We start from the raw sequence: 21,547 nt of genomic DNA, 5'->3' as shown, positions 1-21,547 counted from the left end.
AAGGGTGCATATAAATAGGCAATGATACAACCACACAAAAAAAACACACACGGGCATACACACACACACACACACACACGAACACTGATGAATGCAGCATCCCAGCAACCATCGCAAAAATCAAAAGGTAAGCAGAGCTGCATTTAGTTATGTTAACATTCAGATTTGTGGTAGCCAACACACATCGGCTTTTGAAATTTGGTTGGGCACCACCATTTTTTGGCAAAATTGTCGACGCTGTGGCAGCGTGGAGATGGTAATATTTGCTTTGTACAAAGAGGAGGGAGCAGAGGTTCAGTGTTTAAATTGTGGCGAAAAATGCAAAACATACCTACTGAATGCCAAAAGCATACAAACGAAAAACTAACACCTTTATGCATGCCTCCTCGTGCATATTTAAATCCTGAATGCAGCAGTAGTACATTGTGCGCTTGTGGAGGCATATCATTTACACATTAAGCTTCAAGAAACACAACATGCCACCCACACTGTCGCAATGTAACGGGACTCAAAACTGTCCTTTCTCTCATTGTTGAGCACCGTGTTTGGATGTGCATGCAACTTACAGGTTTTGTGTGGGCAGGTCTGCTGCTGAAATGCACAGATAGGTCATCTCCTAGGGGAAAAAGCGTATTAATCAACACAGAGACAAATAGCCTCTGAGAGGAAATAGTAATGATCCACACAGGATGCAGCATTAGGAGCCGCCTACATGCATACGCTAAACCTTTGGAGGCATTTTGAATCCTAGTCAAGGGTTGTACAGTGAGACCTTGGCGATCGCATAAGTTTGGTGCTTTCCGGGAACGCGAATGTGCGTGGTGTGCGTGTTGATCCCCTCATCACAGATACTGGGACATTTCAACAACTCGCTGTCACCTCACGAGTGACATGATTACGATGCCTCGCACCTTGCTGTGTCTTGTGCTGGCAAGTTCAAGAGTTTGCTTTGCCCGAGGTGATTGTTAGCTGCAATCGGGTAAGTTTGGTGCTTTCCGGGATCACGTATGTGCTGGACGGATCGCCCCGCCCGCCTTCTTTTGCCGCGTTTTATTCCGCGTCCGTGGAATCATCGGACTCGCGCCTTTTGTTGTAATAAAATCTCTGCCAGCACCTACGGGACTCGAAGTGGATGCAGATGACATCGAGGAGCTTGTTGCTGATGATAATGAGGTCCTCAACACAGAGGATATGATTTGCCTACAAGAGGACAAGAAGAAGCAGGCCATTCAGGATTTGATGTGCAGGCTTTTATTGAACAGTTCCATCCAGAAAAGGCTATGAGAATCATCAACATGATGAATGATAATGTGATGCCTCAGTTTTGTAAGATCTTACACATCAGAAAGCAACAGGTGTCAATTAAGAGCCACCAACGACCATCACAAATGTAAATAAAGTGACTTTATTATACAGTGCAGTGTATTTCTTTCATTACAATACAATAGCACATTTATTATCAGAATCAGAATCAGAATCATCTTTATTGCCAAGTATGTAGGACACACAAGGAATTTGTTTCCGGTAGAACACGCTGCACGAGTATCGTTGTCAAAAAAACTGCTAAGTGGCACTATACAGTTCCATTTTGGCTACTGTTGAATACATAGAATAAGGTAGGTTGTGTGTACTTTTAAGGCTTATTTAGTTGAAAATTATATTTTATGGAGACATGGGAACGGATTATTCTCATTTTAATGGTTTCCTATGGGAAAAAAATGGGATACACACTTTTCGCCTTACACACTCTGTCTGGGAACCAATTAAGTTCGTAAGCCAAGGTCTCATTGTACTAATAAAAGCGTGGGTTGCCATTGCAATTTCCTGAACAACCAGACAGACTGGAAGGTGCATTCCTGTTTAGAGGGTCGGATAGGCCTATTTTATGGAACTACAATGTTCAGTTTGGAGATCACTGGAACATTTACGTAGTAGTACATGTAACTGGATATGGCGGCATAACAACACAAACATATCAAATTACAACGCAGTATTGCCACACTAAAGAATGTTTGGTGACTCTTATTTGTTTCAACCGGTGTGATGTGCTATCTAAATGTAATTCCACGGTAAAAATAGATATTATGGGGTCATACTCTGGACATGTTCCAAAACCTTTGGGGCAGGGCTTACAGTGCTCAACATTGATAGGATGACTGTTAATTTGTGCTTTTTAACCTATTCAGGGTTTGTTCTTCACTAATTGACTTATTTGTGTTTTTGTGCTGCTTCTCCATTGCCCCAAAATGCAACAAGATGTGGCCAAAATGCACGCATAGAGCAAAGTACTGATGGTCGTCAAAAGAGTATGAAAAAGTGAACCTTGACTATGTTGTTTTTCCAGGAGAAGCTAAGTAGAGACATGCATTGCTATGGGGAGGCTCCATAGCATGTGTGTGTTTATGATCAGGTAGGGCTAGGGTTAGGATTGAGGTTAGGATTCAGGTTAGGGTCGGGGTTATGGTTAAGGGTTAATGCTACAGATATCTTGAAATTCAAACACTGTATAAAATGCTTTCACATTACACTTTAGATCAACAGCTCAGAGTCTCCATTAGCGTGTCAAAAATTGCATCCAAAATTGAACTTTAAAGGACAACCGACATCTCCGGACAAGTTGCGTCCATAATTAGTAAAATGGCTTCAAATGACTTCTACTGACCGTATTTTACAAAGATTCCACCGCATATAGCTATATTTCACGTTTTAAGACTCGCGCTGAATATTCCGGAAGTCTTGTTTTTGAGTTGGTGACGAGTCCATACGTGACGTCACTGAAGGAATGCCCCTGACCGAAAAAAGGACACATTGTAGCAGTCCTTCCCTCACGTCACTGGATATTGCTGTGCTTGTTTGGTCTGAAACCGTCATGTAGCACCAAAAAGAGCCAGAAGAGGGAGACCAAGCTCCATATAAGAAATTTATCAGCCTGTGGAAACGGGCTGATTAATTCCTCACGGGGAGCTTGGTTGCCGTTTTCTGCCTCTTTTCTGGGACACTACATTGCAGTCCACATGCTTCAAAATGACACGGAAGTACTTCTTTAAACAATTGCAAACATGTATGCTTTCCTCTTCAGAACTACAGTAAAGTCTCGTTACATCGATATTCTCGGGAGTTAGAAAAAATGTCAATATAACCGTACTGTCGATATATCCGTCCTGCGCCGAACTGCATTAACAAAAGCCGCCAAAAGAGGGCATCCAAGCGCCATATAAGAAACGGAGCTGGCCATGAACTCATTTTGTGCCTCTTTTTTTTGGGGGGGGTGAGATGTTCCCCCAATGTTGCCTCAAAATGGCACATACAATTCTTTAATCGATTGCAAACATGTATGGTTTCCTCTTCAGAACTATTTGAATCATATTCATAACTGGATGTGTAACAAGAAAGCATATTCTCTGAATCTGAAGCCATTGTTTGGATTCACAAGCAATGCAAGACGTCTTGGCGTGAAGTTATTTTTATTGGTGTTTTGCATTTGAATAAAAAGTGCCATCGGTTGTCCTTTAATACACAGTATGGAATGTTAATAATTTTCTAAATCATCACGCTTCAGCAGACAAAACAAGAAACATTGTTGCAAAAAACGATTCCATTCATATACAGTACAGTGGACATGTACATAACACAACAGGGAAACTGCAACGCTTACATCTTACTGTATTATAAAAAAGTCAGCAATCTTCTTCTGCTTCCCATTTTTACCTTTTAACACAAACACTTCAATCTCGTCTGCTACACACGAGCTAGCGTCTGAAAATGGAAATGGCTCTGCCACACGGGATCTGGTCACGTAACAAACTCATGTGACCAAGTCACGTGACCAAGTCGACCAATGGCGCGACCGATGGCGTGTATCGATATAAACATAGCAAAATGGCCAGCGGGAGATGAAAATGTCACATCTCGTCGCCGTCCTGGGCGCGCCCCGCCCCTCCTGTCACCTCCTCCGCTGCTCCCGGGGAGACGGCCCCTCCCATCATCACGCACCTGGGTCCCCACAGCTGATTGTCATTCCCTTGATTGTGCCTTCTGACTATATCTACCGATCGCGCTAGACAGTCGCCGTCGGAGTATTCTGAAAGCCACCCTGTTACTTCCGTGCCGTCAGATCAGCTGTCACCGATCTCCCTCACTCACCTCATCCTGCTGTCATTTTTTCATGCGTGCCTCAGTAAAGACTTTTGTATACGAGTATCTGTCTCGCCGTGTATTTTGGATCCACACTCCCCGCTTTCCTTTCGTCACTCGAGCCCAGCCCTCGAGCCTCAAGTGCCGTGACATAATACTCCGACCAACTATGGATCCCGCCGGCGAAGACAGATATCTCGCCGCCCTCACCGAGCAAGCGGAGCGTTCGAGCCAGCTGGCCCGAGCCATCGCGGAAATCAGCCAAATTACCACCATGCTGGCTCAACGCTTCGAGGCGGCTGAGGCACGCATTTCCGCTCTCACGGCCAAGTCTTCCCCGCCCGTGAGTAGGCACGCTCCTCAATTTCCTCTTCCCTCCCGCTACGCAGGCGAAACCGGGCGCTGCGCTCAGTTTTTAATGCAGTGCACGCTCGTGTTTGAGCAACATCCATACGCCTGCGTTAGCGATGAGGCGAAGGTAGCCTTCATCACCAGCCTGCTCACGGGAGAAGCCGAGACGTGGGTGCTGGCCATCCGAGAATCCCGACCGGAGCTGCGCACCTCGTACCCGGACTTCGTCGCCGAGTTACGCCGGGTTTTCCATCATCCGGTGACGGAGTCCGAAGCGGAGGGGAGACTACTGGACTGCGTCCAAGGGGCCCGTTCAGCCGCGGAATACTCCGTCGACTTCCGCATCCGGGCCGCTGGCAGCGGCTACGGCGACCGAGCGTTGAGGGGGGTGTTTCGTCGCGGATTGAACACCGACCTCAAGGACGAGTTGGCTACCCGCGACGCGGGCACCACCTTCGACGACCTGGTCGCCATAGTCATCGGCCTGGATCACCGCCTTCGGGAGCGACAGAGGGAGCAGCGCGGCCGACGGCCCAGACAGCCACGCAGCCGGTCCAGATCTCCCACACCCGGCAGCGAGCGTGTGCGGCGCCTGGAGGAATCCCCCGAACCCATGATCATAGGGGGGGGGGGGGGGACGACCACACTACCCCCGGGGCTCGTCGCACCCAAGGCCCCCAGGCGAAGACCTCAGGTCCACGCAAGTCCCCGTCAAGACGGCGACCACGGCGACCTCTGGAGGTCAAATCCACGACCCCCGTTACGCGGTTGGAGCTGGACAGCGAATTAATCGGCCCGTCCAGCTCCCAAACCGTGCGGGCCCTAGTGGACTCGGGGGCCGACGGGTGCATCATTGACCCCCAGCTGGCGGACTCGTTGGGCTGCCAGCTGATCGATCTCCACCCCCCAAAGGAGATGGTCGACCTGGACGGCAGACTGTTAGCCCAAGTCACCCACCTCACGGCCCCGCTCAAACTCCGGGTCGCGGGGAACCACGTCGAGCACCGCCAATTTTTAGTTATGCCCTCCCGGAATGCGCCGTTGGTATTGGGTCTCCCCTGGCTCAATACCCACGACCCGTCTATCTCCTGGGAGGGTCCCACCATTCAGGGCTGGAGCCCCTACTGCTACGCCAACTGCCTACGGTCGGCTACGGCAGGGCGAGACGCCTCCCGCGGTGGACCGCCTGAGGCCATCTGCCTCAAGGGCGTGCCACACTGCTACCACGACCTGCGGGAGGTGTTCAGCAAGGACAACGCCCAATCCCTGCCGCCCCACCGACCGTATGACTGTGCTATTGACTTGCAGCCAGGGGCTCCATTACCGGACTCCAGACTTTTCCACATCTCACAACCGGAACGGGAAGCCCTGAGCACTTACATAGACTCCTGCCTCGCGGCGGGACCCATTCGGCCGTCACGGTCTCCGCTGGGCGCAGGGTTCTTCTTTATTGACAAGAAGGACGGAACCCTGCATCCGTGTGTCGATTATCGGAGTCTGAACGACATCACCATCCGTAACAAATACCCCCTCCCCCTCATGGACTCAGCCTTCACGCCCCTTCAATCAGCAACCATTTTTTCCAAATTAGACCTCCGTAGCGCGTACCACTTGGTCCGCATCCGGAAGGGGGATGAATGGAAAACTGCATTTAAGACACCGTTAGGACATTTTGAATATCTGGTGATGCCGTTCGGACTCACGAACGCGCCCGCCGTCTTCCAAAATTTGATCAATGATGTGCTCAGGGACTTCCTCAATGTTTTTGTTTTTGTTTATCTTGACGATATTCTCATCTTTTCTCGTTCCGCAGAGGAGCACCGGCAACACGTCCGACGGGTCCTGGCGCGGCTCCTGCAAAACCGGCTCTATGTGAAGGCAGAGAAGTGTGAGTTCCATGTCCGCTCTCTGTCCTTCCTAGGGTTCATCGTGGAGCGGGGGCAGCTCAGGGCCGACCCCACTAAAACCAAAGCGGTGGTGGAATGGCCGATCCCAAAGACGCGGAAACAGCTTCAGCGATTTTTGGGGTTTGCCAACTTCTACCGCCGCTTCATACGCGGGTATAGTCAGAAGGCACTCCCCCTCACTAACCTCACGTCCACCAAGATTCCCTTCAGGTGGACGCCCGATGCTGAGGGGGCATTCAATCGCCTCCGTCTAGCCTTCACCAATCCCCCTGTTCTGCGTCATCCCGACCCGGATCTCCCGTTCACGGTCGAGGTTGACGCATCCGAGTCCGGAGTAGGGGCCGTCCTGTCCCAGCGCTCTCCCACAGACCAGAAGCTACGCCCATGCGCCTTCTTCTCCCGCCGGCTCAGCCCCGCTGAGGCAAACTACGACGTCGGCAACCGGGAACTGCTGGCGGTCGTCCTGGCCCTGCAGGAATGGAGACACTGGCTTGAGGGAGCGAAACACCCCTTCACCGTCTTCACTGACCATAAGAACCTGGCGGCCATCCGGTCGGCCAAGAGACTGAACTCCCGTCAGGCCCGATGGTCACTCTTCCTCACCCGTTTTAACTTTTCTCTCACCTACTGCCCAGGGTCACAGAACACCAAGCCCGATGCCCTATCCCGCATCCATGAGCCGGCAGAAAAGGAGGAGACCACCACCAACATTCTGCCGGCCCAGCGCATCCTGGGTGCCCTGAGGTGGGAGGTTGAGAGAAAAGTCCAGCAAGCCCAGGGGACGACCCCCATCCCCAGGGGCTGTCCGAAGGATCGCCTGTTCGTCCCCCCCCCCTCTTCGCACGGAGGTGCTCGTCTGGGGGCACACCTCCAGGATTGCCTGTCACCCGGGGGTCAACAGGACGATCCAACTCATCGCCCAACGATTCTGGTGGCCGGGGTTCCGGAGGGACATCACCCTCTTCGTGAAGGCCTGCCCGACCTGTGCCTGTGGGAAAGCCTCCCATCAGCCCCCGGCAGGACTCCTCCGGCCGCTACCGGTACCGTCCAGACCCTGGTCCCACATCTCCGTCGACTTCGTGACAGGCCTCCCTCCCTCCCGTGGCAAGACGGTCGTCCTTACCGTTGCGGACCGATTCTCCAAGTCGGCCCACTTCGTCCCGTTAACCAGCTTGCCGTCCGCCATCGAGACGGCTCAACTCCTGGTTAACCACGTCGTCCGTCTCCACGGGATTCCGACGGACATCGTGTCGGACCGGGGACCGCAGTTCGTGTCCAAGGTATGGAAACGTTTCTGTCGGTCCCTAGGGGCGTCGGCGAGCCTGTCGTCTGGATACCATCCCCAGACCAACGGACAGACGGAGAGGAAGAACCAGGACCTGGAGGCGGCCCTCCGGTGCGTGTGCCTCCACAACCCGGCGTCGTGGGCCCTGCACCTACCCTGGGTGGAGTACGCCCACAACTCCCTGGTCTCCGCAGCCACAGGTCGGTCCCCATTTATGTCCGCCTGTGGCTATCAGCCGCCCTTGTTTCCCACTCAGGAGGGCCAGGTGGAGGTCCCGTCTATTGAACATCACCTCAGACGGGCCCACCGAGTCTGGAAGGAGACCAGGAACGCCCTGACACGCACCGCATCCCGGAACCAGCGGGTGGCGGACCGTCACCGGAGACAGGCACCCAACTACCAGGTCGGGCAGGAGGTGTGGCTGTCGACGAGGGACCTTAGGCTGGCAGGGTCTTCAGCCAAGCTGGACCCACGCTTCACGGGTCCCTTCCCCATCGAGGCCATCCTCAGCCCAGTCTCGGTGAGGCTCCGGCTGCCACCCACCATGAGGATCCACCCCGTTTTCCACGTTTCCCTCCTCAAGCCAGTGGAAACCTGCTCCTTAGCCCCCACGCCCACCCCCCCACCTCCCCCCCGGATGTTGGCCGACGGACCGGTCTACACCGTGCGGGAGATACTGGACTCCAGGCGCATGGGCAGAGGAGTGCAGTACCTGGTCGACTGGGAGGGCTATGGACCGGAGGAACGACAGTGGGTCCCACGTGCCTGGATCCTCGACCCGTCTCTCATCCGGGCGTTCCATGCGGCTCACCCCTCCAAACCTGGTGAGCCGCCAAGAGGCGTCCGTTGAGGGGGGGGCACTGTCACATCTCGTCGCCGTCCTGGGCGCGCCCCGCCCCTCCTGTCACCTCCTCCGCTGCTCCCGGGGAGACGGCCCCTCCCATCATCACGCACCTGGGTCCCCACAGCTGATTGTCATTCCCTTGATTGTGCCTTCTGACTATATCTACCGATCGCGCTAGACCAGGGGTGGGCAAACTTTTTGACTCGCGGGCCGCATTGGGTTCTAAAATTTGACAGAGGGGCCGGGCCAGGAGCATTTGGAGGGAGTGTTTGGGCCGGAAATACTCCGAACAAGTTATGTCCATAATTTATAAAATCACTTCAAATGACTTCGACTGAGCGTATTTTACAAAGATTCCACAGCATATAGCTATAGTTTACGTTTTAAGACTTGCGCTGAATATATGAAGTCTTGTTTTCGAGTTGATGACGATCCCCATGTGACATCACGTTTGGACCGCCCCTGACCGAGAAAGCGACACATAATGTAATTTGGGTACTTTGTTTGGTCTGAAAACTTCATGTTGATCTGTGTTGATGGCGAAATTAGAAGGAAAACACATAAATAACACCATGGTGAATCGTTGTGTGTTGCACCAAGACAACTATTTGATATTCGCTGACACAAATTCCCAGCTGACAAATCAGCCCATTTCTAACGGAGCTTGGGCGCAATCTTCTGCTTTTTCTGGGTGCTACATTGCTGTCATTGACGGCTCGAATTGATATGGGAGGACTCCTAGAATCAATTGCAAACATTTATGCTTTCCTCTTCAGAAGAACAAGAACAAGAAAACATCTTCTCCGAATCTGAAGCCATTGTTTTGATTCTCGAGCAAGGCACGACGTCTTGGCGTGACGTCACGAACAGAGGGGTGGGACCTTCTGAAACTGACCATTTCCGGATTCATTTTGAAGTCATTTTTATTGGTGTTCTTCATTTAACTAAAAATATCAGCCTGCCTGATTTGGGTGTTTTAGATGCTATAAAACGTTTTTCTGATGTCAGTGGGAAACAAAAACAAAAAATGGTGCCGGTTGTCCTTTAAATGTCGTATGTACAAACCTCATAGCACAGTAAAAACACTACAACCCAATTTATTAACTGTCTTTCAAATGTGAAAAATATCCCTGATCAGTTAATAAATTTGTCTCAAGGAATATGGCGTTTGCATACTATTTCGCAGATACTTGGAGGAGGAAATGGAAATAGATTAAAATAACATATGCACTGTGATTTATCAAGATTGCGTCTGTTTTTAAGTTTCCATCGAAGGGGCAAAGAAATCAACATTTATTGAAAAATGGAATCACTTTCAACATTCAAAACATATTATTACACAACGAAATATTCAAGCTCAATAATACCTACTTGTGTTAAATTCCGCCAAATCATAGATGGTTTGTCCTGACCGCGCGCTCAACAAACTCCTCACTGACGCTCTCGCCTTCACGCGCAAACAGTACACGTGTACCGTCGCCGAACAAACAAACATAGACTACCTGCAGTTGAAATTTGCATACTCGGCTCGGCAGCCAATCAGAAGCCTGCTTCTTTCTTCCGGACTTTTGCAAGCGTTATAAAGTCGTGCAATTGCATGTCATTTTCCAAAATAGATGCACAGAACCTCAAACTAGAAGAAAGATTCAAAAGAAGCTAACAACATATGTGACGCTACAAAACGTAAATTTACATTAAACCGTGACTGTAAAGTGTACGTGAGACTTATGAAAGAGGCTTAGTGGCTCGTAGGAATCAATGCAAACGTTGCATTGTGCACCACAATGACAATCGACTACTGTAGCAAAATTTACAGCCATGCGCATTTGCCGTAAATTAAGCAAGGTAGCATTTGTAGTTGGTGCATTCTTGATTTAAAAAAAAACTTCATACTTTGTGACAACGTTTCTTAATGGGATTGGTCTCATTTTGCTTCAAGTTGAGAAAAATGGGGCAGGCAACTTTTCAGTTATCTGCTCTGTTGTTCGCTAGCTTTTTGTCATGAGTTTTAGACACTGTTTGTACTATAATTTGGGCAAATTCGGCGGGCCGGATTGACAAGCCTAACGGGCCGTATGTGGCCCGCGGGCCGTAGTTTGCCCATGCCTGCGCTAGACAGTCGCCGTCGGAGTATTCTGAAAGCCACCCTGTTACTTCCGTGCCGTCAGATCAGCTGTCACCGATCTCCCTCACTCACCTCATCTGTCTCGCCGTGTATTTTGGATCCACACTCCCCGCTTTCCTTTCGTCACTCGAGCCCAGCCCTCGAGCCTCAAGTGCCGTGACAGAAAAAGAGCACCGTAGTAACCGGATTATCATAAAAACCACGAATCGTACTAAACGGAACTAATTATACATAAAATGACTAGAAATGTGCACAGGAAATGAAAATAGTGTCGTAATAAGCAGTATTATCAATATAAACGATATCGATATAACAAGACTTTACTGTATTTGAATCATATTCATAACTGGATGTGTAACAAGAAAGCATATTCTCCGAATCTGAAGCCAATGTTTTGATTCTCCAGCAATGCAAGACGTCTTGGCGTGACGTCACGAACTGGGGGCGGGACTTTCTGAAAATGCCCAATTCGCAGCTCAATTTATTGCAGATTTTTGACACTTTAAGTCATTTTCATTGGTGTTTTGCATTTGAATAAAAATATCATACTCCGTGTTTTGGGTATTTTAGATGCTATAAAACGTTTTTCTGATGTCAGTTAAGAAACAAAAAAGTGACGTCGGTTGTCCTTTAAATACTACAATGACAAAGTACAAAAATAGTCTGCTGAACCATTCAAAGGCAAATTATCAATGCACAGAATACATTACACTTGTATAAATTTTAGTTGTCCTACGGCAAAATATACAGTATGTGTAGCTGGAGTAAAACAGATACCAGAACACAAACAAAATGTTTGTTTTTTCGGTTTTGTTTTTTAAATGATGTGGTCTACAGAGAAGTGCTATTTTATAAGGTATGAGGATTCTACCTGATGCCACAAATCTTAACTAAAACAGATAAAATAAGCTCTAAATGGTCAGCTATGCATGATTTTTTTGTATATGTCTTCCTTGTAAAAATAATATATTTTATTTTATCACATATATATTTTAAACATAAGCAATTATGCTCCAAAGATGTCTGAACAGTCATGAAGCCATGTTATGAATACCTTTTTGGCCATCTTGAGGAAGAGAACATTTTTGAGCAATATGACTCAGCAAAAATGACATCAAAACAAATGAAGGTCTTTTTTTGTTTTCTCCACATGTTCATCAAATTATAAGATGGTTAACCTATTTTTCTGTTGAAAACATACAACAATAATAATAAATGGTTTGGTGGCACCTTTTTAGGTCGGCATTAGAAATTTCAGTATTTGTGATACGTGGTATTCTAATGACCCCCACCAATTAATACACATTCACACTCGTCCTCTCAACATTCTTATTTTGAGGCCAAGTTCAAAAAGACACATTTTGGCTGGCGGAAAATAGTAAAGTGACATTACCTGGAAGATGGGTGCTGCCGTGTCGTGGATGGACAATATGTGGGTGATGTTGTTCCTGGCTAACTGCTCTCTGTCCCTTGCATCTACCATGAAGACATCATCAAATAATACACATAAAACGTCACGCACAAGAGATTTTCAGCAAGACCCACCTTTAAAATTTCCCAAATATAAGTAAGGCAGAACCTGAAGGGAAAAGCAAGATGCAAAACACAGTGAAAGGCAGCACCACAACAGCAGAGTGGACACTTGCCTAATACCTGATAACATAAGAAAAAACAATGGCTTCATGCACAACCACATGATGAATGCTATGTTTTACAACAAGAGTTAATCATAATACGTATGTGCCCAAACTGTTCGTTATGAAGGCGTGGCCTTTACACTTGAACGTCCTGGCAACTTGTCACCTCAAGTGCGAAGAGCTCTCACCTTATTTATTCCATTTCCCATGTTGAAGGAATGTGGCTTGAAACAAAAAAAGTCCGACTGTGTTAATGTATGGACGCTTGACGGCTTGCCATAAAGAACGTAAATTAGTCACATACTCACGATAGAACGTCTACGAGTGGCTGAAGCAGACTATCGACCGCGGCTTCACAGCTGCCCGCAATGCATCGTGGGAATTGTAGTTCGGGGTCCAAAACAGGACATAGTTCGAATCCCTAGCAATAGATAAATAAATAGATGGATAGGTGAATAACAGTTATTCACACACTTTTATAGAAATTGGTTATTAATGTTGAGTATTGCTGATTTTGTGTAGGACTACATTATGGCACAGCTCAGTCGATAGTGCATGTCAGTCTGATGAGATGTTTTAGGGACATACATTGTAATTATTCGGGGTCTAAGGGCATCGTTGGATCAAGACCCAAACCAAAAAAAGAAAATATGAAAATGTTGTACCTGATATAAAACAACTATCGCCTTTCGATGGCGACACACCACGCGATTAAGCTTTAGCAGAAGAAATACAGATCAAAGCTACGGAAGAAGTGAAAGTTGCCGGGGGAGAAATTGAACCCGCCTTATATGTCCAATATTAGTAAATTACTCAATAGAACACGTATTTTCTTGACTTTAGTATGTGTCTGAAGTACAGTATGTTTTGAGTATTTATTTTGCTAGATTTTTAATTGTCTCCAAAGACCCTGTGTCATTGGCTTCGTTCAATGCACGGGAAGCGAGTGAGGAGAGCTCTGCTGACGCACTGAGTGTAACTGCAGCTCATGCATTTGTTTATGACCGATGTCCCGTAGTTGACCAGCAGATGGCTGTGCTTTATTTTCCTAAACATTGCGTTGGGCTTTTGTGACTTCCGGTAGAGATTTACTTCATGCTCTATGGTATTTAAGTTTCATTTTACTAAGAAAAAGAGGGCGAGGATCGACAAGCTTTATCGCTGCGCTGTGTGTTGTGTCCGGAGGAATGAGAGGAGGAGAGTTGCTTTGTCAACGTGTTTATTGTGCCACCATCTTAGTCTACCTGCGGTCGTGACGTCACCGCTGCTTTACGACCTGTCGCAACATTCTGTAGCAGTGTGACATATGCTACATTTACCCCCCCTCCCTGAAGGAACCAAAAACACTTTGTAACAAGGGAAACCGGGTAGACTGCCGGTTTCCCTGCTTAGCCGTGTGGGTTATTCTGCCACGCGATAGGCTAAGCACTGGCTAGGGTCTGAATATTCAAAATATGTGATAATTGTCCAAATTACCAAAGGGCAAAGGCGAACGCGAGCAGGCCGAGGCTCTGGCCCCACGGGCACGGCTGGTTCACGACGCTCTTCGAGGCGTCCCATCGGTGTTTTCTGATGTGTGACAGGACCTCAGTAGTCTTTGCTTGAGAAGTCGTTCGAGGGGGTCGGTGCCGCCACTCTCCTTAGGCGGCTGGCATGCCAACGCGACCCGTCAGCCAGACAGAAGGTGGTCGGTCCGCTTTGGGCGGTAATCTGGACTGGTGCTGTCCAGAATGAGTCCAATTTGTGAGAGCAGCACGGCCGGCGAATGCGGACCCAGTCCGACACAGTAAGTGTGCGTTGCTTCGTCCGGCGCTTCTCGTTGGGCCCTCTGCTGGCTGAGGAAGAGTAGGGCAGGCCGTCTGCTTGGTTGGAGCTTTCTCCACCCCCGTTGGCCTGGGGGTGAATTGTGGCACCCGCATTGTCAGAGATGGAAAAGCCGAGTGCACAAAACAAGTCCAAGCCCAAGAGGTTGGCGCCATGACGGGATATTTGGAAGGTGAAGGGGGGTAGAGTCCTCGAGCCATAGCGCACTGTGAAGGTGGCAGTGCCCACCATACCAATCTTAGTTTGGCCATAGCCAAACAAGTCCTCAGCGTTGGCCTCGATCTGGAGATGAGGAAATAGCCGTCGAACTGTGGACACGTTCAACAGTGACCTGAAGGCTGCCGTGTCGAGCAGGAGTGGTAAGCTCACTCCATCCAGTTCCACTGTGCACCACTTGAATGGCTAGGCGCGCGAGCCCACGCAGTGGATGGTGGTTCGCCTCGGCTGGTCTGGTGAGCGGCGTGGCGGGTATGTTGACGTGGGAGCAGAGCGGCACATCCTGGCGAAGTGGTTCCTCCTTCCGCAGTGCTGGCATCTCTGTCCAATGGCTTTGCAAGTTGGCGCGCGTGTGGGGTGCCAGGCAGACCCACAGTTGGCACAAGGTCTGCGTGTGTTGGCCCGTTGATGTCTGACGACATTTATCTCGGTACGGTCGTAAGTGAAGGTGGGAGCAGAGCGGCACATCCTTGCGAAATGATTCATCTTCCCGCAGCGTTGGCATCGTTGTCCGGTGGCTCTGCAAGTGGGCGCACGTGTGGGGTGTGAGGCTGACCCACAGTTGGCACAAGGCGTGCGTGCATCGGCCCCTTGACGTCTGGCCACATTTATCTCTGCACCGTCGTATGTAGAGGTGGAGTCGTAGGTGGCGGTGGCTTCTGGGAGTGGCGAGGTTGGAGCAACAATCTGTGCCAATGCGGGAGAGTGTGAAGGTGTGGGTGGGTTCACAAGCCGAGCCGTTAGTTGTGCTGCGTTCTCCAATTGGAACGCCATCTCCACAGCCTTCGATAGTGGGAGGTCGTCAGGGGACAATAACAGTTTCTCCCGTAGTTTGGGATCAATCGTGTGCTCGGCGAGTTGATCCCTAATCATTTCCTCCTCCAAGCGGCCGAATTTACAGAGGCCCGCTAAACACCGCAAGTCGGCAACGTAGTGGTGTACCGACTCGCCTGTTCGTTGCCGTCGTTGACGGAAGGCAATCCGCCGGACAATCACGCCCTGAGGTGGGGCGAAATGTCGGGCCAATAAAGTGACACAATCCCCGTATGTCTTCGCGGGTCCAAGAGAGCGAAAAATGCGCTGCCCCTCACTACCTAAACTGTGTATTAGCATAGCCGTTCGGCGTGCTTCGCTTGCCTCGTTTAGTCCGGTCGCCGTCAGATACGTCGTAAACGAGTCATACCAGCGGGACCACGGGACTGGTGGCTCACCGGGGAGCGCGAGAAACGAGGGGAGGGGAGCTGTGTAGAAGTCCATCTTCGTCGCCAATGTTGTGTCCGGAGGAATGAGAGGAGGAGAGTTGCTTTGTCAACGTGTTTATTGTGCCACCATCTTAGTCTACCTGCGGTCGTGACGTCACCGCTGCTTTACGACCTGTCGCAACATTCTGTAGCAGTGTGACATATGCTACACTGTGTAGCAAGGAAAAGAACAAAGACCAAATACTTCTATTTCGGACAGAAAGCGGGCAAAGTGTTCTAGGAGGATGGTGGTGGTGGTGGTGGTGATGATGGTGGTGGTGATGATGGTGGTGATGGTGATGACGTTGGTGTAAAATCACATTAAAGAATAACCATCTGTACAAAGAACCGGAGTCCTTTGTTCGAAATGGAGTTACAGTAGAACACTTCCGTGAAGAGTGAAGACTCCACGTGAGCTGAATCGTGTTTGGCTGAAGACGTCGTGTAGAAGGTTCGCCTGCAGAAGAAGATGACCGTGGTAAAAGTTTGAGCTGCGAAGTGAAAGGAGCAGTGTCTCAAGCCTGGAAAAGGAGGCCGTTGAACAAGCAACGTCTCGACAAGCCGGCCAGACAAGGACTGCCACAGAACTCTTCGCTGCAAAGACCCGGCCATCTTAAAAGAGAATCAGACGTTTCCCTACATCGGCACTGGCAAACAACATTCAGCAAGTTGATTTAATTATCACAAGTCGCAAATACTGAGTTTTGCATGTCTATATTTGCATTGCAAGTGTGTGGTATAATTATAAGTCATAGTGATTTGCTATATTAACCTAGTTGATTGCAATTGTTTAACTATTGAAGTTTGGGTTTATAAGCTAAATTGAAAATAGTATATTCACACCAGTATTTTATGACACTCTACTGTGCATTTAAAGTTAAAGAAGCTAAGCTTAAAAGTATATTTTCGCAAAAGGGAGAATTTTCAACTACATTTTGCTACACGGTCAACATGTCACGTGAAGGTGAAAGACAGCAACCATACGCCCAAGAAGAGCAAGTTGAAGCAACGGTAGATGTAACACCACATCCGAGTCAGGCAGATTCCACACTGCCTAAGAGACGTGAACGCACTCGCACACGAACTGAAAAGGGACAGGCACTTGTAGATGCCAAGTTGAAAGATCTGCGAGCAAAGTTCAAAGTGACCTATGAAAGGTGGAAAAACGATATTAATGGACTAAAAACGGCCATCAAATACCATGACAATTTTGACCTAGCGAATACAATGAGCAGAATAAATACAGCTCAATATGTGATTGATGTTACTTACTTAAAGATCAGAGACAGTCTACATCCAGAGCACCCAGACTCAGAACTCCGTAGAAAGAATGACACATGTAAAGCACTCACCCAAACTGCAAATAAAAAGGCTCAGCAAGTCCTCAAAGATCATAGGTCAGAAATCTCATCTTGGCCAGACAACGAATCCGTGTTTGAGACTACACTCTCCAATGTCTCCTTATCTTCACACAACACGAACACTAAGCAGTCTTCGTACGTCCCCCAAGACGCAAGACAAGCTGCAGCTGAAGCAGCATCATCAAGAGAAGCTCTCAGAGCCATGAAAGAAATTAGTGAAAAGGAAGAAGAAATCCGAAGACTGGAGGTACAAGACGAAACATGGAGAGCCGAAAATGAAGCAGAGAATGCAAAGAAAAGAGCTCTCTTCTTTGCAGCAAGTGCTGATAGAAAAACACGGTTAGAGGAGAAAAGGAGAGAAGTTGAGCAATTAAAGGAATTCAAAAGGCTCAGCGCAGCAGAAGCTAAACTGAAATTTCACTCTGAAAGTGTTCAAAGTGATGACGAAGAGGATAAACACTCATTCCCTCTTTTCCCAAACAATCAGTTCTAGCTCTTCCCCCACAAGAGCCTTTTCCTCACACACTTCCAGTACACCAACCTAACTTGCATTCATACACTCACACAACTACATCTCATAACATTTGTAATGATCTTGTGAAAACCTTAGCTCAAGCCATTACAGCAAATCGCATTCCAATCCCAGAGCCTGATGTCTTTATAGGAGATCCCCTCCAGTTTAACGATTGGAAGCTTTCGTTTTCAACGCTGATTGATAGGAAGAACCTGCCAGTTGAAGAAAGGCTGTTTTTCCTACGAAAGTACGTCGGTGGTTCGGCAAAGAAAGCTATTGAAGGACATTTTCTGGTAGGTACAGAATCTGCTTACCGTGCCGCCTGGAGTACATTGGAAGACAGATATGGCAATCCTTTCTTAATTAGCAAAGCATACAGGGATAAGATACATGCATGGCACAAAATTGGCCCAAAGGATAATCAAGACCTACGGGAATTTGCAGACTTTCTCAGCAGCGTTGAATCAGCCATGCCTTATGTACCAGGACTGGAAGTTCTCAATGACTGCTTGGAGAACTAAAGAATAACAGCCAAACTACCTGATTGGTGCAGCTCACGCTGGAATCGTGCAGTTGTAACGATCGAGGATGAAGCCAATGCGTTTCCTGATTTTAAGGCCTTTGTGTCATTCCTCAGAAAAGAGGCTCGTATTGCCTGCCACCCTGTAACATCGTGGCAAGCTATGAACCCAAAGGATGAGAAAACAAAGGCAAGCCAGCAACTCAACTTGAAGGAATATAGAAAACGAAACATTGATGCCAAAACTTTCACTACAAGTTCAAGTGAAAGGACAGACATTCAATGTCCGTTCTGCAAGAAAGTAAATCACACTCTCCACAAGTGTCGAAGGTTTATGGGAAAACCAATAGAAGAAAGAGTAAAGTTTGTGCAGCAGGAGAAACTTTGTTTTGGTTGCCTTGAAGCTGGTCATCTTTCAAAGAACTGCAGATCTAGAAGCACATGTGACACATGTGAAAGGCACCATCCAACATCCTTACATCGAAATTGTGACAGGAAAGAGTACAAGCAAGGACAACGAGACCGGCCCAGAGAAAGGGACGAAGAAGAGGAGTCTAAACCAACCAAACAAGAGTCCGATGTAGCTACCTCTCTTAGAATTGTACAGGAGAGGAGCAGCACTTACACTTCACCAATCGTTCCGGTCTATGTGTCCACACAGACCGAACCAGACAAGGAAGTGTTGGTGTATGCATTGCTCGACACTCAAAGTGACACTACCTTCATTCTAAAGGACCTAGCTGACACCCTGAATGTGAAGAAAGATAAGGTAAAGCTTAAGATATCTACAATCACTTCTCAAACCAAAGTTGTGTCCAGCGAAAAGGTGACAGGTCTACAAGTAAGAGGCATCAAGTCTCAAACTAAGATCAAGCTCCCGGTAAGCTATACTCGGGAATACATCCCAGCAAACAGAGCTCATATCCCCACTAGTAAAACAGCAAGACCATGGCCACACTTAGAGCATCTAGCGAAGGAAATGTCTGAAGAACTTAACTGTGACGTTGGGTTACTAATTGGCTATAATTGTTCACAAGCCCTACCGCCTACAGATGTCATCCGTGGCTATAGAGATGAACCTTTTGCGCTCAAGTCTGTGCTGGGTTGGAGTATCATTGGATATAATAGCGCTACTTCAGATTATGAAGATGAAATCGGTGTTAGTCACCGCGTCACCACAAAAGAAGTCACGCCAACTAACAGGGCTCATTCAATGCTCAAGTCTGAAGTCCACTTTGCCTTCAGAACACGAGTCAAAGAAATGATCTCTCCGTTAGACATTATCAAGGTGTTTGAGTCAGACTTTGCTGAAAGGACAAGTGAAGAAGTACCAACTTCACAAGAAGATCTTCAATTCCTCACAAAACTGAAGCAGGGCATCAAGCAGAAACCGGATGGTCACTACGAGATGCCGCTGCCTTTCAAGGAAGGAAGGCCAAGTCTGCCAAACAATAGAGCATGCGCAGAGCATCGACTGAAATGTCTTAAGAAGCGTCTAAAAAGGGATGAGAAATATCATAATGACTATGTGATTTTCATGGAGGATATAATAACAAGAGGTGATGCTGAAAGGGTCCCAGTGACAGAAATAGAAAGTCAAACATCATGGTATATCCCTCACCATGGAGTTTACCATCCCAAAAAGCCTGGAAAGATTCGAGTTGTTTTTGATTGCTCGGCAAAGTTTAGCAACACGTCCCTCAATGAGCATCTGCTGACTGGACCAGACCTCACAAATACCTTTGTTGGTGTTTTGTGTCGTTTCAGAAAGGGAAAGGTGGCTATTATGTGCGATGTGGAGCGTATGTTTCACCAGTTTCATGTTGCACAGCAAGACCAAGATTACCTCCGATTCCTGTGGTGGGACAAAGGCAAGATGGAAGATCCACCATCAGTGTATCGTATGAAGGTCCACTTGTTTGGTGCTGCGTCTTCGCCAGGATGTGCCAACTTTGGCCTCAAGCACTTGGCGTCAGAAGGAGAAACACAGTTCAGTGAGTTGACAGTAAGATTCATTCAGCGCAACCTTTATGTTGACGATGGACTGACAAGCGTCGACAGTGAAACTAAAGCAATCCAACTTATTCAAGAAGCGAGAGAACTCTGCAGAACTGGAAAGCTTCGCTTACATAAGTTCATCAGTAACAACAAAAGGGTGATCGAAACGATCCCCAAGGAAGAATGTGCTGAAGGAGCAACTGACCTGGACATGTCCCTTGGAGAACACAAGATGGAACGAGCTCTCGGGATCCAATGGTGCATCAGTTCAGACAAGTTCCAGTTTAGAGCTACAGTTAAGCTGATTCTACAAAGGATGTGTCACGACAGAATAGGTTGGGACGAGCCACTACCTGATGAACTCAAGCCACAGTGGAAAGCCTGGCTGGCAGACCTCCACAATCTCCCTTCCATAGAAATTCCATGGCGCTACGCGCTATTAACAACTAAGGAAGTTCAGCAGTATGAACTTCATCATTTTTCCGATGCCAGCTCATCCGGATATGGTTAATGTTCCTACCTTAGAACGGTTTCCAAGTCTGGAGTAGTCCACTGCACTCTAGACATGGGAAAAGCAAGAGTCACACCTATAAAAATAACAACAATCCCAAGATTGGAACTCTCTGCGGCAGTAGTGGCCACGAGAATAAGTGATCTGCTTAAACAAGAGTTGGAATTGGAAGGCCTCCAGGAATACTTTTGGACCGACTCAAAGGTTATCCTTGGCTACCTCAATAATGATGCAAGGCGGTTCCATGTGTTCGTAGCTAATCGAATCCAGCGGATCAAATCAAGCACAGAACCAAGTCAGTGGCGACATGTTGCTTCCGACGTCTTCCCAGCTGCTGACAATAGAGTTAGAAGAGTTAAGCCTTTAGTCAGTGGCACAACATTAGACAGAAAAGGCAAAAGCACATTGCAGCCACATTATGTCGTGAGGGCTAGATACAAAACGGTTCTATGGCTAGACACAGGGTAGAGAATGCACTGCAGTCTTTTTGTTTTGCTTTGTTTAAAAATATATATGCATTGTAACGGGTTCAAGAATCACTGTGTGATTGGTGGGAGTGTAACTGCAGCTCATGCATTTGTTTATGACCGATGTCCCGTAGTTGACCAGCAGATGGCTGTGCTTTATTTTCCTAAACATTGCGTTGGGCTTTTGTGACTTCCAGTAGAGATTTACTTCCTGCTCTATGGTATTTAAGTTTCATTTTACTAAGAAAAAGAGGGCGAGGATCGACAAGCTTTATCGCTGCGCTGTGTAGCAAGGAAAAGAACAAAGACCAAATACTTCTATTTCGGACAGAAAGCGGGCAAAGTGTTCTAGGATGGTGGTGGTGGTGATGATGGTGGTGATGGTGATGACGTTGGTGTAAAATCACATTAAAGAATAACCATCTGTACAAAGAACCGGAGTCCTTTGTTCGAAATGGAGTTACACTGAGCATTTGACACATCATGACTAAAAAATAAACAAACACATAAACAAACAAACAAAGAATAAATAAACACATTAATATTTTTTAAACATTAAAAAAACACCGTCGTGGTGCAGCAATCTCAGGTGACCAGGGATAGCTCTACACC

At 47.8% G+C, this 21,547-nt stretch overlaps 1 protein-coding gene across 4 annotated transcripts in view; it reads right to left on the bottom strand.

The window, feature by feature from the left end:
• dusp22b (dual specificity phosphatase 22b) overlaps positions 1-21,547 on the bottom strand; it is a 33,874-nt gene that overhangs the window by 12,201 nt on the left and 126 nt on the right. The window contains exons 1-6 of one of the 4 annotated variants that reach the window (XM_089008746.1): positions 20,478-21,255; positions 12,588-12,704; positions 12,472-12,507; positions 12,192-12,225; positions 12,040-12,122; positions 567-616 (exon numbers count right to left, since the gene is read on the bottom strand). In XM_089008746.1, coding sequence (XP_088864872.1) covers positions 567-616; positions 12,040-12,122; positions 12,192-12,225; positions 12,472-12,492 — 188 coding nt within the window. In that variant the 5' untranslated portion in view covers positions 12,493-12,507; positions 12,588-12,704; positions 20,478-21,255. Of the gene's footprint in view, positions 1-566; positions 617-12,039; positions 12,123-12,191; positions 12,226-12,471; positions 12,508-12,587; positions 12,705-20,477; positions 21,256-21,547 lie in introns of those variants that run through there. The other 3 variants (XM_089008748.1, XM_089008747.1, XM_089008749.1) reach the window with 3 other exon arrangements.

The sequence above is a fragment of the Hippocampus bargibanti genome, linkage group LG11 (assembly GCF_051943395.1).
Source record: "Hippocampus bargibanti isolate YZ-2025 linkage group LG11, ASM5194339v1, whole genome shotgun sequence".
Lineage (NCBI taxonomy): Eukaryota > Metazoa > Chordata > Actinopteri > Syngnathiformes > Syngnathidae > Hippocampus > Hippocampus bargibanti.
This window is presented reverse-complemented; position numbering and strand designations above follow the sequence as displayed.